This window comes from Neolamprologus multifasciatus, chromosome 4 (assembly GCF_963576455.1).
Source record: "Neolamprologus multifasciatus chromosome 4, fNeoMul1.2, whole genome shotgun sequence".
Lineage (NCBI taxonomy): Eukaryota > Metazoa > Chordata > Actinopteri > Cichliformes > Cichlidae > Neolamprologus > Neolamprologus multifasciatus.
The window spans coordinates 3,982,692-3,998,356 of record NC_140442.1 but is presented as its reverse complement, the minus strand read 5'-3'; the positions used below and the strand labels follow the sequence as shown (position 1 = coordinate 3,998,356).

General features: G+C 42.2%; 1 protein-coding gene and 1 non-coding gene across 4 annotated transcripts; one reads left to right on the top strand and one right to left on the bottom strand.

The window, feature by feature from the left end:
- Positions 1-1,055: 1,055 nt before the first annotated feature.
- trnak-uuu (transfer RNA lysine (anticodon UUU)) lies at positions 1,056-1,128 on the top strand. Its single transcript has one exon. It is a non-coding gene; the product is annotated as a tRNA-Lys (tRNA).
- A 1,842-nt stretch (positions 1,129-2,970) lies between these two features.
- On the bottom strand, positions 2,971-14,387 carry LOC146519504 (uncharacterized). Of its 3 annotated transcripts, none has more exons than XR_014873704.1 (6): positions 14,000-14,387; positions 11,128-13,007; positions 10,447-10,667; positions 9,565-9,633; positions 9,165-9,287; positions 2,971-9,071 (listed from the first exon to the last, which is right to left on the bottom strand). XR_014873704.1 is itself a non-coding variant. In XM_085156933.1 (6 exons), the coding sequence occupies exons 2-5, from the start codon at positions 13,003-13,005 to the stop codon at positions 9,592-9,594; spliced, it is 2,064 nt and encodes a 687-aa protein (XP_085013059.1). In that variant the 5' UTR covers positions 13,006-13,007; positions 14,000-14,385; the 3' UTR covers positions 2,971-9,287; positions 9,565-9,591. The 3 variants fall into 3 exon arrangements, 1 of the variants encoding a protein (XP_085013059.1); XM_085156933.1 differs by having other exon boundaries at positions 2,971-9,287; positions 10,447-10,496; positions 10,574-10,667; positions 14,000-14,385; XR_014873703.1 differs by having other exon boundaries at positions 2,971-9,287.
- Between the last annotated feature and the right edge of the window lie 1,278 nt (positions 14,388-15,665).

The following is a 15,665-nucleotide window of genomic DNA, read 5'->3' as shown; positions in this document are numbered from 1 at the left end:
AACAAGCTGTACAGTAGTAGTCAACTTTAGCCTACCCCCATTATTAGGAAGTAATCTAAATGCACACTTTTTATGGTCTGTCAAAATTTATCTGCTAATATTATCAAATAACTACTAAAAAAAAATTCAAAACAGTTTTTCTAGTTGCATGGTGCGAAAATGGAAAACTGTACCCTTTCATTGAACAGTTAGTTATTCTGCGATATGTTTGGACTGTTATGGGGGGGCGGGGGTGATAAGATGTCACCAAAATTGTTCAGGTAAAAGAGCAGATTTGGTATTTGGTGATACTATAAGTTGTCTTCTTTTTTTAGTATTGGTTTAATAAAAAAACAAACAAACTGTAAATGTGACAGGAGAGACACAAAATGCTTCTTATACCCCTTTTTTCTTTTGTAAAGTATTGCATGAAGTAACGTTACTGTGGTGAAAATTTGCTAAAATAAAACTCTGAATTAAAAGACTTGTAATTATTAAATACATTTATAAACAGTAATCAGCAGATCTTACCTGATGCAAACTGATCCCAGCGAGAGGATAGACTAATCTTTTTGAGACGTTACTGAAATGATTGAGCAGCTGGAAAAGGGGCCCCAGGTACCTTCCTGGAGCCAAACCTGGAAGGGGAACTTCTGGGTCAAGCCTTAGCCCATGGATCCACCAACCAATAGGGGACCCACTTTGCTTTATAACCAGACAGGCAGCCAAAGGCAAAAAAATAATAAAATAGGCATGATAGAGCCTACTTCCAATGTGTAGACTGGTCCGAGGAGTCTGGAACTTCCCATCTTTGGTAGGAAAGGAGCCCAAGCTAGTTCAGTAGATGGAGTGGTGCCAACTAGATATCACTGTACAGCAAGGGTATTCCTTGGAGTCTCAAGGTCCTGGATAGAGAGCTGGATAGCGTAGTGGTAAGACTACATGGCTTTGGAGCCGGAGTCGCAGGTTTGATTCCCGGCTGGGGCGTCTGTATCCAGTAAGGAAAGCTGCTCTCATGGATGGGTGGAAAAACACAATGGTGGGAAACAGAGAAACTGGCTTTTTAAGAAAAAAGAGCCTGGATAGCTCAGTTGGTAGAGCATCAGACTTTTAATCTGAGGGTCCAGGGTTCAAGTCCCTGTTCAGGCGTGGCTCTCTTAAATCAAGATGCTCTCCAATCACTGCCAGCTGTAGTTAATGTCAGTTGACATACTGAAGTTTAAAGTGCTTAGTTATCCTATAATTGTCATAGGAGACAACACCACCTCAACAGCTCCTTTGGAAACAAGACTGTCCAATTCCTGGTTTTACTGGAGGTTTCTTCCCATTTAACCTCCTAGGACCTGGTGTCCATATGTGTGGACGACACATTTTGGGTTGTCTCGACCAAAATACCAAAGTTTGCTCTACAAGCGCCTGATATCCACTTACGAGGACAGTATACTGCCACTGTTCCATCGAGATTTAAAACGAATGTCCTCATATGTGGATCTTATTTTTCTCTGAAACAAAAATCAGGTATATATTAAAAATAAAATAAATAAATAAAAATCAGATAATTCTTTGTTTTCACATTCATCAGGTCCCAATCAGCCCAAATAACAAAGAGAAATTAAAAATGCATGCCATGAAAGATTTCGGGTCTTAGGAGGTTAAAGGGAGTTTTTTCTTACCACTGTTGCCAAAGCGCTTGCTCATTAGTTTTATCTTTATTATTGTAGGGCTTTACTTCGCAATATACATTTTCTGAAAATTGAATTGAAAAAGAGGGCTCTACTCTGAGGTGTTTACAGATGGCTGAAACTACAACTAGCAGTAAAGTTACAATCAGAGACCACACTTATGCAATCACTGGTGACCAACAGTTGGCTACAACACAATGCAGGACGAGTGCATCACATTGATTTATGTGGATGTAAATTAATCAAAGCACAGCTGCCCCACAGAACAAACTCCTTTCGGCTATTTCTATCAGTGACCTTGACCTCACCCAGATCACAGGTTAAGGTAGGAACACTGACCAACTGGTCAAGCGACCAGTTCACGTCTTCACCACGAGTGTCTAGTACATGTCCCTTTTCTCCCAGACTCTAATTTCCCAATGACAGCAGGAAGTCTTTGTGTTTTAATGTGATGTCTGTGGTGTTTTAGTCAGCAGATGAAACCTTGTGCAGCTCATACTCTCCCCTCTCTCATCATTAAAAATGAAAACGGTCAATCAGAGTTGGCGCTGGATTTTTCTCTGCTCGGCTTTGAAGCAGGGAACAACTGCACGCTAGAAACTGTCGTTTCATTTGATCAAACTGTGGCTGTATCAGCACACGCATTACTGCTTCAGTGGTTGAAAGCACACTACAGTGTTATTTTTAAGCCTTAGATCAAGCTTTGCTATAAGTCGGTCACATAGTTATGCCCCAATTAACTCATAACGCCCTGCGAAGCTGTAAAAGCACTGAGGCATGTTTGAGGCTTGGCTGTAATGAGCAGTGACTGTCTTCAAAACCTGGCTAAAGAAAGACTTACATAACCCTCCTACCTCTTATACAGCGTTATCCATACATCAACCACAGAGCTACAACAACCTACAGAGGCTTAAACCTAAAGCAGCTGAGCAGGACGTTTAAACTGAAGCATTTTACAGGCTGATGAGAACGAGCAGGGTGAAGCGAGCCTTTCTGATGCCAGTCCGATAAAACAATCTGCCTGAATACAAAGGAGACGGGAAGCTGAGCTGGAAAGCAAATCATTAGGCATGTGCAGCATAGTAATTACAGCAGAGGCCTGCACTTACCGATCTCAGTTTCTCCCACCAGCGTGTTTACATATTCAGCAACGCCAGTGAGGCGTTTGCTTGTTTAGTTTTATCAAGAAACTAAAAGTAAAATACCCGAGGACTGGAGGTCACGAGGGTTACGCCGCTGCCTTTGATCTGCCTTTGTAGTTTGGACCTCAGGCCCTTTGTAAAAGTTCAGAAAACAAAGAATTTATTACAGTTTCTCATATCAGCCACGACACATTTCTGGAATCCATCCTTTTCTCTCCATCTCTGAACACAAAACCTTTTATAGCAGAAAACCTCACAAGCCCGCCAAACAGCTTCATCTGCTCAACATCAAACAAAGAAAGCAAGCACTCGAAATAACGCCACTGAGCACTTTGCATGTCGAAATATTTAAACGGTGTATATATAGCAGCTGGTTCAGTTTAGCGTAGTGGTAAGACTACACGCCTTTGAAGCGGGAGTTGTAAGTTTGATTCCCAGCTGGGACATCTGTATCCTGTGAGGGTGCTGGGCTGGAAGACTTGGTAGTAAGCCCTAAGAGATATCGGCTATGTGCGAAGATGAAGCCAAAGCTGGGCTCTTGCTAGAACCTCAAGCTCTTTATTCACAAACCAGGTGAAAATAAGTGGCAGGAAATTAATAACCAATCGTAGCTCAGGAAGTAAAGCATGGAGGATAGTTTGATTTGATTTCCAACACAGGATGCAGACAGATGTTACACACACTCCTCAGGAGTAGTTGAGGAAAAATGTGGGCAGTTTTTGTAGTATTTAGAACATTTGTCCCAGACCCAGCATTTTAATTGTAGATGAAATTGAGGCACCACCTTCATCAGTTACCCTAAAAAAAACACATCAAAGGATGTGATTAAATGTCTCTCTTAATGCTTATTTTTTTAAAAAGTAAATCTTTATGGGCTTTTGTTGCTTCTATGTTCTGCTGATGCGCTCCTACATTACGTAACAAAGCGTTGCTCCGAGCGTCGTTCACGTGTTTGGTTTGTCTCGGTGTCAGCAGCAGTTTGTGCTGAGCTGCAGAGACGAGAGGAGGGTTGTGCTCAGCCCTAAGACGAGAGATCAGCTCGAGCAAAGCGTGGCTTGTCCTGAGGCAGGAAGTGAAGAGACGGACTGAAGAGGAGGAGTAAAAGACAGTTTGTGTAAGTTTAAAGAGGCAAATGTTAGGCTGCTGTGTCCTTATAATTTGCCTTAAAATGACATTTTTACATGAAAAACCCCAACAAAGCATTGGGGTTTAAAACCTTTTCTGACTCTGACCTTGTCCTTTTGTTGGAAGGAATTTAATATGGAAAAGTTCAACAAGCAAGTCATCGAAAGATCAAAATGAACCAATGAAAATGCAAAGGAAATGTTTCATTTTTAGCTCATGTGATGATCACAGCTGTGACTAAAGGTTTAGTTACCATTTCTTTCACTGGAACATCCAAACAGTCCAACTGAAGTTCAATGTTGGGATTTCTCAGACCATCTAAAGGAGATGGGGTTTACGCGCCTGGATACAGCTTCTGCAGGCATACTAACAGTGTCTTCTGATTAAATGCTGAAAATTTCCATTTTCTCATATTCAAATGGCCTCAAACAGCACAGCTGCACATGCAAAAATAACGCCATCGCTATGCCACTACCGCCACCACCGTCTCCAACAGCCAGGCTTTTTGAGCAGGTGAGACCAGCAGCCCGATGATGATGATGTGACGAAGCAGAGGTGTAAGAAACTCCCAAATATAGAAGCCATCTCTGTGACACGAAGGCTATTTCTATCCAAATGAGTCAAACGGAGCTTCAGATATAAACTGTTGAACATAAGTGATGCAGCAGCTCGCGGCCCACATGTCCTCTACCACCGAGGAACAACAACTCTGAGACGATCAGTGCAGGTCTATAAAAATCAAAGCCTTACCTGATTTAAGTTTGGCCCGGCTCACCTTCAGGGTCACCTTCTCAGGCCTTACCGGACATTTTTAGATCATTCCCTGGAAGTCCTGTTCAGAAAGCTTTCAATGGTAAACATCAACCCATTTGGTTGAAACTGAAGAAGCTGACATGGCTTTCATGTGGAGGATCATCTCTGGTAACGAGAGCCCCATCTTCAGCTACAATTGAGTTGGTTTGAGCAGCTTTGAAGCCAGATTTGAGTCCGTTTGAGTTTATCTTCTTCCCGAAAATGAAAATCAAGCCCATCGCAAGTTAACTAGTGATGACAACGGGGCTTCTGAGACATCTAAAATAGCAGCCACGCTAAGAAACCACAAACAGAGGCCACCAGATTTGACCCAGCCTTACAATGCAAGCTCAACTTTTGGATTTGGTTATCTGGCGTCACTTTAACATCTGGAGTCAGGCTAAGCAGTCATAGAAAGGTGGTTATTATCTTGACAAGCAGAGTGTGTTCACATGAAAGCAACCACACCAGCAGCATCTGACCAATCAGACACATGGACAGTAGGGCTGCCACAATTAGTCGACTAGTCACGATTACGTCGACTATCAAAATCGTCGACGACTGATTTAATAGTCGACGCGTCGTTTGAAGCTTTGTAAGATCACAAAAGACGCAGGAATAAGTAGTAGGATTTAAGAGTGTAATAACGGACTGAAACAGAAGATGGCAGCACTGCATGTACAAGGATGCCAGCTGCCGTTAAACCCCGCAGAAGAAGCTGTGTCCCAGAATTCATAGCGTGGCCCTGCGTAGTTTCCAACAATGGCGGCAACTAGTTAGTTTTAATATTACTCTTATCATGCTTTCTGGGTCACAAAATAAACGTTTAACATATTTTTAGGCGAGAATGTAGCTGTGTAAACCTCAAATATCTGCTCAGTTTATCAAGACACCACATATTTTCAAAAGCGCTCCGACGTTTTCGGAGACGTCTGTTACCCACTAGCTCGATAGCTAGCCGGGGGCTAGGCTCACTAGAGCCGTGAGGACACCAGACTCCCGGCAAATCATTTTCAAACCCACCGCTGTCTTTCGCTACTCAGGTTAAACATGATATATAAGTCACTAAGATAACTTAAAATGTTATTGTTTGGCTTTTTTCAGTATTTTATTTGTTCCTGAGTAAATCAGTTTGGCTGAGATTAAAGTTATAGTTTTTACACAGCTGAATAAACATCAAGCAGACAGCTGATTATCAGAAGTGTGAGATGCTCGAGAATTTACTCCGGTGTCCTGTTATATTTTAGATAGCAAGGAGTTTATTAAACTTCACTAAAACAATCTGCAAATTTCATTAAAAATTAAACAATCATCTTGTCTTTATTTTTAGTTAGCACATACCTAAAACACTTAAAGCTGTAAGCTAATGATAGTTATATAAGAACAGATGCTGCTGGTGCAATAAGCTGTAGGTTTTACGCTCAATGGATGATGATCTGATTAGTCGACTAATCGCAAAAATAATCTGTGACTAGTTGACTATCAAAACAATCGTTTGTGGCAGCCCTAATGGACAGGTAGCAGCAGCGCCACTGATCAGCACTTCAGACTGTGTGTAAAAACTAGTCCTGCCTTCACACTAACGCCCACAAAGAAAAAGAAAGATGTTACGATAAAGAAGTTAACATTACTGAAATTAAACTCACGTCTTACTTATTGGTTACAAATACTTTGAAGACTTGCAGTGAAATAATCTCCTACGATCGTCTTCTATTAAAGAGAGTTTGGCTGATTTGGATAAGAGTTTCTGATCGTTAAACTTCAGATACCAGCAGCAGGACGTTTTCAGTTGTTTATCAGCAGAAAGACTTAAAAGTGTGAGAATAAAACTCTTCAGATGGTAATTTGCCGAACTCACTACCTGCCCTGCAGCATCGACCATTTTGCTCCTGTGTGGGAGCAGGAATGAAATTTCGGCATGAACAACATTAATAAACTTCAACAAAATCATTCATGCATTTCCAGTTCAAAACACAGACGAGGCTTCAGTTTAACAGACTTTTATTATATAACTTTAACGATTTAGTAATTAATTAAGAGGAAGTGCAGGCATGAAACCAAACGGACCATTTCCTTAAAAGCTTTTTAAACATTTCAGTCCAGTAACAACAAACACAGACGGACAGTCAAAGCTGCACTAGGCCACTCCAGCACTGCTAAAGGGTCCATTCACCCAAATCACAACTGATTATTATTAATTTTAATATTATTGATAATGATAATTACATTATTATCATTATTGAGGACAATGCATAGACCCTGGCAAAAGTTAAATCACATTTTTGATTTTTTTTACCCATTCGCTGAACTTTTTAATCACCAAAACCTCCTCAGGCCGCCTGTTTTGGAAATTCCGACGTTCTCTCTGAGATTTTAAAAATTTGTTTTATATTTTAAAACTGTTTATTTTCATAGCTGCTTAATATAGCTTCCATTGTATTGCAAAGGCTGAATACAATAGCTGAAATAAACTGTAACTGCCCTTTAGCTTTCCAAATTCATCATCATACAAACCACTGAACTGGTTTTTGTCTGGGCTCAGCATCGGTGGTATAGAGTTAGTTACTAGTAATACAAACATTTCCAAATATTTTTTCTGGAATTTAAAAAAAATTCTTGTGCTCACCAGAGACGTTTTGGCCAAAATTAAAATCACCAGGACTGACAAAACTATTCAAACCAATTTTTAAAGGTGAAGTTTCTCACACTTAAGACACAAAACATTTGTTTATCACCTAGCCTTAAATAACAGGAAATTGATAGAAGTCAGCACTGACTAACTGCTGTTTACTGGGCTACAGAGCCCGACTGATTCATCAATAGGCTGACAAATAGTCATTTTTAAAAGTAAAGAAGAAATGAAAAAACAAAACAACACTGCTCACCCTTGTGCAGTGTGTGAATGGGTGGGTGACTGGATGTGTAAAGCGCTTTGGGGTCCTTAGGGACTAGTAAAGCGCTTTACAAATACAGGCCATTTACCATTTGTTATGAGTGTTGATGTTGCATAGTTTGTCCACCAGAGGGCACTCTGCAACACGTGGTTGGAAAGCTACAAACAAGAACCAGCTGATCCAAACAGAGCCAGGCCAGTGACCAAGGTAATAACTAAACAAATTTGATGACTTAATAAAAAAAAATAAGTTGTATGACTACTCTTGCCAGCAGGTGGCGCTAATGAATTGATAGTTGAAAAAAAAATAGACCTTAAAAAAAGGACTATTGAAAGTTGATGATAATTAAGGGGCTGGCAAGAAAGCAATAAAAGAGGTGGGAAAAAAATGTTCACGCTTAAGTCAGAAAAAAATACAAACTTTAGGAATTTAAGTGTAAATTTCTTCCCAAATATACAATAAAATGAGATGTGATGTCATTCTTAGATTAAAGGGAATTGCAAGTTTCTGCCTTGCAAAATTCACATAAATCATAAATCTTCCATCTGCATTTCTGATTAAACTAATTTTTGGGGTGTAAATTTACTTTATTTACCTTTACTACCATAAATATTGTCGATTTTTTAAAATGAATTTAATAATTGGGCATTTTCTTTCTTGCAAGGGTTTTTGCCTTTTGTAAAACTCGTAGCATTAAAAGTAAAATCACCCACCTCAGCTATGCATTTAATCCACCCCTTCAGTGGTAATAATATCCTATCATGTATCCCAGAAGCTTTACATTTATATCTTAGTTCAGCATTTTCCCATCACCCAAATTTCAAACCTCTAAATAAACGTGTGATTTGGCTGAACCGACCCTTTAACTTTCCTTTATTTTTATTATTTTAAAAAAATCTTCTATGTGAGATAAACACTGATAAACATCTTTTTAATGGGTTGAACCTTTTCCTCTATTTGGAGAACAACAAACTCCTGACATCGCTGAATGAAATGTGCTTGACTCTGGTGAATGTGCAGCTTGTTATCTCCATCAGCGAGGACGCCCTCGTTTCTAACTGTGAATCTTAGCTTAGTGCAGCTTTATTTAAATTTAAATAATTTAAGTAGAAAAAGGGAAGAACAGACGGACATAAATAACAGCTGAGTAATAACTAGTAAAATTAGACTATAAAGTGCATCATAGCAAACAGCCGTGCATGCAACTGGAGGAAAATAAATTATGTTATGACTGAACAGGAATAGAAAAGTAGTACAAAAACAGTAGAAAAAAGTGGCCTCATATAAAGATATTATACTCTATACCGTACATCAATAAAGCTTATTTAAACTCTAACGTAATGTTCAAATTATAAACTATCTTTGTGGCTAGTCCAAGTGTGGATCTCCAAGAGGAGGAATAAATAAACACAAACCATCTCAGCTCAGTCCAGTTGGGGTAAGTGCCTGTTAAAGACCTACAGAAACAGAACCAAAGACACTTCTTACTGAAAATAAACCCAAAGTGGCCGCCTGCTTCCATCTGTCTGCCGTGATGGGTGAAACCTTACCAGAAGGTTTGTTCTTCTGCTCGAGCACACACGTACTTTAATTAGTGTTTGCAAAACAAGGGGAAAAAGAAAGATTAACAGCTGAGGTGAAGTCAGGCAGCTCCCGTCGCACCCTGAGGAGATCTGAGGAAACACAAACACAGGAGGATGACGTCAGGCCAGGACACGATTTTTGACTTTTTAACGCTTTGAATTCGCCTTATTTGGATACGTGACACAACTTTTGGTCCTAAATAAGCTCTTCAAAGTCCCCAGATTCCATTTATCAATTTAAAATGCATTAATAAACAGTGTTAGTACTGCTGCATCACATCCAGCCCACACACCCACAAAAAAAGGACTCTTAAACCCAAGTTTCATGTCCTGGTTTAAAATAAAAGTAAAGGTCGACAGTACAAACCTCCAGTGCCCTCATGTGTCCTCTGTGTCACCTCTTCTGCTGTCTGGTCGCACTTATGAACAGTTTGTTCTGTTGGAGACAAACGAACATCAGCTGCAAATAAAATACCAAAATCAGGACGTTCACAAAGAAGAGCAAACGTTTAACTCGTGCTGAGCTTTTAGAGAGCAGCTACGAGGCTAATGCTAATAGAGTCAAAAGCTGCAGTTCCTCTAACGTCCACTTGAGGCTTCAACAGCGAGCCAGTCCCCAACGTGCAACTTTACAGCAGAAATAAACACGTTCAGCCTGCTACAGGGTCCAGTTCTGACGTCTTGTTTCATCCTACAGCAGGTGGACTTTGCTTTCTAACTCAGCTGAGGCTTAAATCCAGATGTGGCTGCTGCGACTGAGACACTCACTCAGACTCAAACTCCAGCGCCTCGGACTGCAGCTGGCATCGGCGGTGCTTGTTCTGCTCTGTAGATCTTCTGCAGGCTCGAGGGCCTCGTGAAGCAGGTGGAGCAGAACAAAGACTACTGCCGCCAGCTGCAGTTACAAGACGATGGAGTTTGGGAAGAAATCCACTGGAGAGACAGCCGTTTAAATGAATCAAAGTACGACCTCCTTATAACCATTTAATAAGGCATTTAAGGAAAAGACACAGGACGTGCACTTTTGATTTTAACTCTTCTGTTAAATAATTAAAATAAATAAATAAAACAGACTAAAATGTTTTAATATCCAGTTAAATTTCAAACTGCTTCTTTGGCCTCGCTGTGTGTAGCATGTGGAAACGTCCTCTACTTTCACACACGCCTTTAAACATCTGCAAAAAGCTGCAACAGTGACCCCTGCAGGCCGAGCAGCTCCTCACACTCCACCTCATTGCTATGTTTTTACCTTGTGCTCTGGACATCTCATTGAGAAGTTATCCTCATTGAGGACACAGCCTGGAAAAACAAAAGCAGGACATGAAATAACCAAAGGAAAGTCAGAACTGAGCATCGCCGAAGTGCTGAACTCGTACCCGACTGGATGGCACATCTGTAGTGATAATTCCTGGGGCAGCCCTTCTGGAAACAGCCCATTATTGCGCCTGTTTGCTGGCAGGTGGAACAAATCTAAAAAAAAAAGAAAAAAATATTCATATATTTATTCATATTAATATGTATTCTGGCTCTCTGATAGAGTAGCTCTGCATGATTAAACAGTTCAGAATAATCCATATTTATGGCTGCCTCTCAGAACAGACATCTCCTCATTTCCTCCTCACTTTAAGCTAGCTTTCTTCTGATTGGCTGTGTGTCGGAGATGACCCCATGAGGGATATCCACTGTTTATGACATCACACAGAGCCATGAGAAGAAAAAAAAAGTCTGTACCTCAGTGTTTGGGCTTTGAGGAGCTACTTGCTCATACACTGACCTCATAATGTGAAACTATGAATGTTCATAAGAAACACGACCATCTTTGGGACTTTCAATAGATTAAAAAAAGAAAATCGTGTGATAAGGATCACATGTTCTCAGAGCGACACCTCTGTGTCCTACAGCATTCATCCCAGCTCTGGCTCTAACTCACCGTTTCCTGCGCGAGCCGCGCTCCCTCCTCCAACCCGTACAGCTTTCCTCGGATAAGGAAGACGCCGGCAGACCAGATGCCGCAGTCCTCGTGGATCCAGCACTCATCCAGGTGAAGAGGCACCTTCGGGGAGGCGTTGCCATCAGCAGCTCTGCTGTCGTCTGAGGGATTTACCTCTCGGCTTTTAGAGAGTCCGTTTAGCTCCTCCTTCTGGGCGTCCACGCTGGGATAGTAGGGGCCGTGAAGGTCCCCGAGGCCCATGACGTTAGCGGTGTGGCCGCACAGGCAGCAGAACAGCGATGACTCGCACCGGCTGTCTGAGCTGAGCCGACCCGGCTGAAAACAGGAAGTGTTGGGAACAAACCCGGACAGAGACTTGCAAGCAGCCCGCCGCCCTCCTTCGCTGCTCCGAACAGTTGCCTCCTCCTCCCGGTAGTTGACCACAGTGCACGCTCGCCGCTCCAGGTGAACAAACGGGCAGAAACCGCCCGATTTCTTCCCTTTTTTGTCCTCTTTAGTTTTCATATATTTGAGCTTGATCTCAGGCTCCGTCGGAGAAAACAGAGACGAAGGCCCAGTCTGACGGCGGCGTTTCCTCCGCCACCTTGCGACAGTTTTTTTGCTCGCCACCGCACTCCTACAGGCTGAAGCATTCTGGTGCGGTGGCGGCGACGGTGGCGGGATCCTACGCTTCTGTTTTGTTCTTCTTAACTTTTTTGTTTGAGGAACTGCAAGCGGCTTCTTTCGTTTGTGATTAACGGTTTTTGCATTTGAAGCTTCGCGCTGACGCTGCGTCTCAATCTGCGGGGACTTCCTGTCCGTCCCGACATCTGCGTCAGACTCCTCTGAATGGCTTCTTGCTCTTTGTGGCGACTTCACCGGCAACTCGTCTGAGCTAGACACCCTCAAGACGTAGTCCATCACTTCATCGGAGTCGCAGCTCTCGTTGTATATACCCACGGCGTCGTGTTTGACTCGCCTGCTCAAGCTATGGCGAGATACGTTACAGGTGAGCGGCGGGATTTCTGAGGCCGGCCTTCGTATCCTAGCGCTGCGGCGGACTTTGCTTTGCGGCGCTTTTTCGCTCTCGCTCTGAGGAGGAGGAGTCTTCTGGTAGCATTTGTTTTTCTTCTTCTGATCAGTGACAGAAACTTCGATGATGTCACTGTCATCGCTGGAGATGTCGACCGCAGATTCAGCTGCGTTGGCGTAAACGGCACCGAGGTCGGAGAGGAGGACGACGGGCCGGGTGTGATGTACAGGAATGTCCACCGAGCTGTCCGAGGAATCTTCCGAGTACGAGCTGTCAGGGCTGGGCGAGCTCAGAGGCTGAGGTAGGTGGTAGCACGCTCGCTCTTCGTCGAGCGATGACGCGGTGGGGGACAGGGGCTCCACCATGTGTGTCACGCCGTCCTGCATGAAAGAGCCGCACAGGAGCGGCTCCTTCGCAGAGGACACGAGGAAGATGACATCAGAGCCGCTGTCGCTCTCCTCGCCGCCGCTGCTTTCAGGAACGGGGCCACCGCTCTGCTCAGGCCCATAGAAACCCCGATGCCACAAGCTGCCATGGACTCCGTCGTGGTACAGATCCAGCCCTGGACCAAGCGTCGAGTTCATGTAGCCCCCCAAAGACTCTGGGCCGTCCTCCATGTCCCTGCAGCGCACGGGCGCTCCTGGCTGCGTGGAGAGCGAGCCGTAGGAGGAGGAGGAGGCTCTGGATCTGTACGAGGAGGCGAGATCTGTGCTCACTGGGCGTCTGTGGTACCACTCGGGCTTCTTGGCCAGGTCCATGGCTTCAGTGTGGCTGCGGGTCAGTGGGTTGTAGCTCTTTGACAGGTCCATCGCCATGAGAGGAGGATCCTGGGAGGACACATCCATCACTGCAACACACAGACGAGCAAAACCCTGTGATCCAGTTAGCACAGCTTCCCAGTGATTAAAAAAAAACACCCCAAAAAGACTGAAAACTGAAAACAGTCACTGGAAAACCAGAGCAACTGAAACTTTAAGAGCTGTTTTGTTAGTGTAACAAATAAGTTAACATTTAAAGCCACATGTGCAACTTAAAGAATATTTATGGAACAGACAAAAACACTCAGTTCAGTGTTGGTAAACAATGGATGGTCATATGACCTGTTTGTTATTAATTTGAGTTTACAGGTAAATGGTATAATAAAAATAATATGCATAGACTTTTATAGCATGAACACATTATGATAAATCAATGAAAAATTATTTTATCTTTTTTAATTTCTGCTGTCAGTCTCCAGGATTATCAGTAAAAGTCATTAGTCCACAGTGACACTGTAATCCATCATTCAATTACACTATTCTTCTTTTTGCCTTTGTACAGCTATGACTGATTACAGACTGACCTTGATGCATTTCTGTTTTGTATTTTTGAATCATTTCCCACAAAAAGCCACGCAATCAATAAAGTCAGACACGAAGTATCATTCCTTTTTTTAAATTTGCATTTTGTTCATTTTTTTTTACCCGTGATAATCGTGACATGAAAACAAGCTCCTATCCAAGAAGACGATAAAGGATTTAGTTTCACAGTATCGTCCTTTCTAATCAAATTTCGATGTCGATGTAGCTTACTATTATTTTATTTATTTAGCCGGACAAGCAGTAAAATATAAGCTACTTTTAAATAATACACAGGAATTAAATGTAAATATCACAATAATTTATATCTAATGATTAAGGATATGGCTTTAGTGACTGATGGATGAGAAAAAAAGCCCAACTAATTAATCGATAAGTTATGTCAGCTTTTCCTCTAACAGGTAGGCCCGTTCACTCAGATGCCTTCTAAAACCTGCCTGTTACAGATGTTTTGCTGTTGTCAAACAGCTGGGGATCTTACCCCTGAGGTGTGGGCGGTTGGGGCGGACCTCCCCGATCCTGACACTGCGGACTTTAGGGTGACACCTTCCCCGGAGCAGCGCGAGTAGCGCGGTTAGCTAACGCAGCTCTCCAGGCCCATGGCCCGGACTGGATGTAAACAGCAGCGTCGCCAGCCCCAGCTCATGCTAGCCGGACAGCAAGCCGACGTCGGCCCGCTACGCTGCTCCGAAACGCAGCCGATACTTGACGCGACGATGACCCGTGAACATTTCCGCGGAGGTGAAATCCACCAGGTAAACCCCGACCTGCTGCTACCATCGGTATTTTAAAGTTGTCATCATGGACGTCTCTTCCCTCCTTAGTCAAGCCACCGCGAAATAAAGCGGAAGAGAAGGCGGCGTCTTCAAAATAAGAGCTTCAGGAAACCGTTAATATCTATTTGTATTTCAACTTTGTGTCACCTTTGCAGTCACACCGAGCTCAGCACTTCTGTTTTGTTTGATTGAAAACTTCGTTTGTAATCGTGACTTCACCGAAAAATCTGTCACTCTTGTTTTTTTTGATAATTTTCTTTTTAGTATACTTATACTGAAGACTTATTTCACACTTTACCAAACTACTATCCCATATCAGCCAGAACATCCCCCCAAAAACTACAAATGCGCAGCTCTATGGGAGATTGTTCCTGCTACGTTTGTGGTAAAGACCTTTGTGGAAAAAAAAATGTGCCAGAAACAAACTTTCCTAAAGTATAGAATTTTGCATATAAATAATTTATTAACTGCATTCTTTTCAATAGTACTATGTAAAATGATGTTCATGGAAATCTAAAATAAACTCCTACGCCACAAATGGAGCTTTTATTGTGAAATATTCACTTGGAAATCACCTTTAACTTTCAGGCATCTTCACTCACTCCTTCTAGCATTCACATTCTGATTCTTATTTACTGCTGCATCTTCACAAGATGTCAGAATAACTCAATAAAAAAACTGTTATATTTTTATCTATTTATTTTTGGTACAAATTATTGCTTTTTTATTTTAATTAGAGGCTAAATAACGAAACATGTAGCTGTATTATACGGAGGACCACAACTGCCAAAATAAAGGTAAATGTGTTGATAAAAGCTTCTTATATACAGTGGTCCCTCGCTATAACACGGTTCACCTTTCGTGGCCTCGCAATTTTTTTTGTGCAACTTTGCATTTTTTTTTTTTTTTTTTTTTTTTTTTTTTTTTACAGCCGACTGTTCTGCATCCTGATTGGCTGCAGACCATTGTCAATCAATCTCGACCGTGTCTTCTGTCCAGTACAGAATGCGTTCAGCTTGTCAAATTTACATAAATCTTCGATTGCTAGCAGTGTGACTCTGAAGTGCTGTACTGTATGTTTGTAAGTTTTCTCCCCAACAAACACAACAATGTCGATGAAATGTTTTGCACCGTCATAGGCACCTGCGGGTGCCTTTGGTTTCATTCTGTAATACTGGACTTATTTTTCCACGAAGGTTTGAACTTTGAGAGTGTTTAAACAAGAGAGAAAAGTCTGAAAATGTTCGTGCCTGTTTGAGTAAAGTGTATAAAGTGTGTAGTGAGGGGGTTTTACGGCCTTAAAACATCCATAATAATTGTAAAAAATAAAACTGGCTACTTTGTGGATTTCACCTATCGCGGGAACATCAC

Excerpts from the sequence above, each read along its gene's own strand:
- LOC146519504 (XM_085156933.1), bottom strand. The coding sequence starts at position 13,005 with ATGGATGTGTCCTCCCAGGATCCTCCTCTCATGGCGATGGACCTGTCA. Across the intron at positions 10,668-11,127 it reads CGCGGCTCGCGCAGGAAACG|ATTTGTTCCACCTGCCAGCA; the intron begins GTGAGTTAGAGC and ends TTTTTTTTTTAG. Across the intron at positions 10,497-10,573 it reads CAGATGTGCCATCCAGTCGG|GCTGTGTCCTCAATGAGGAT; the intron begins GTACGAGTTCAG and ends TTGTTTTTCCAG.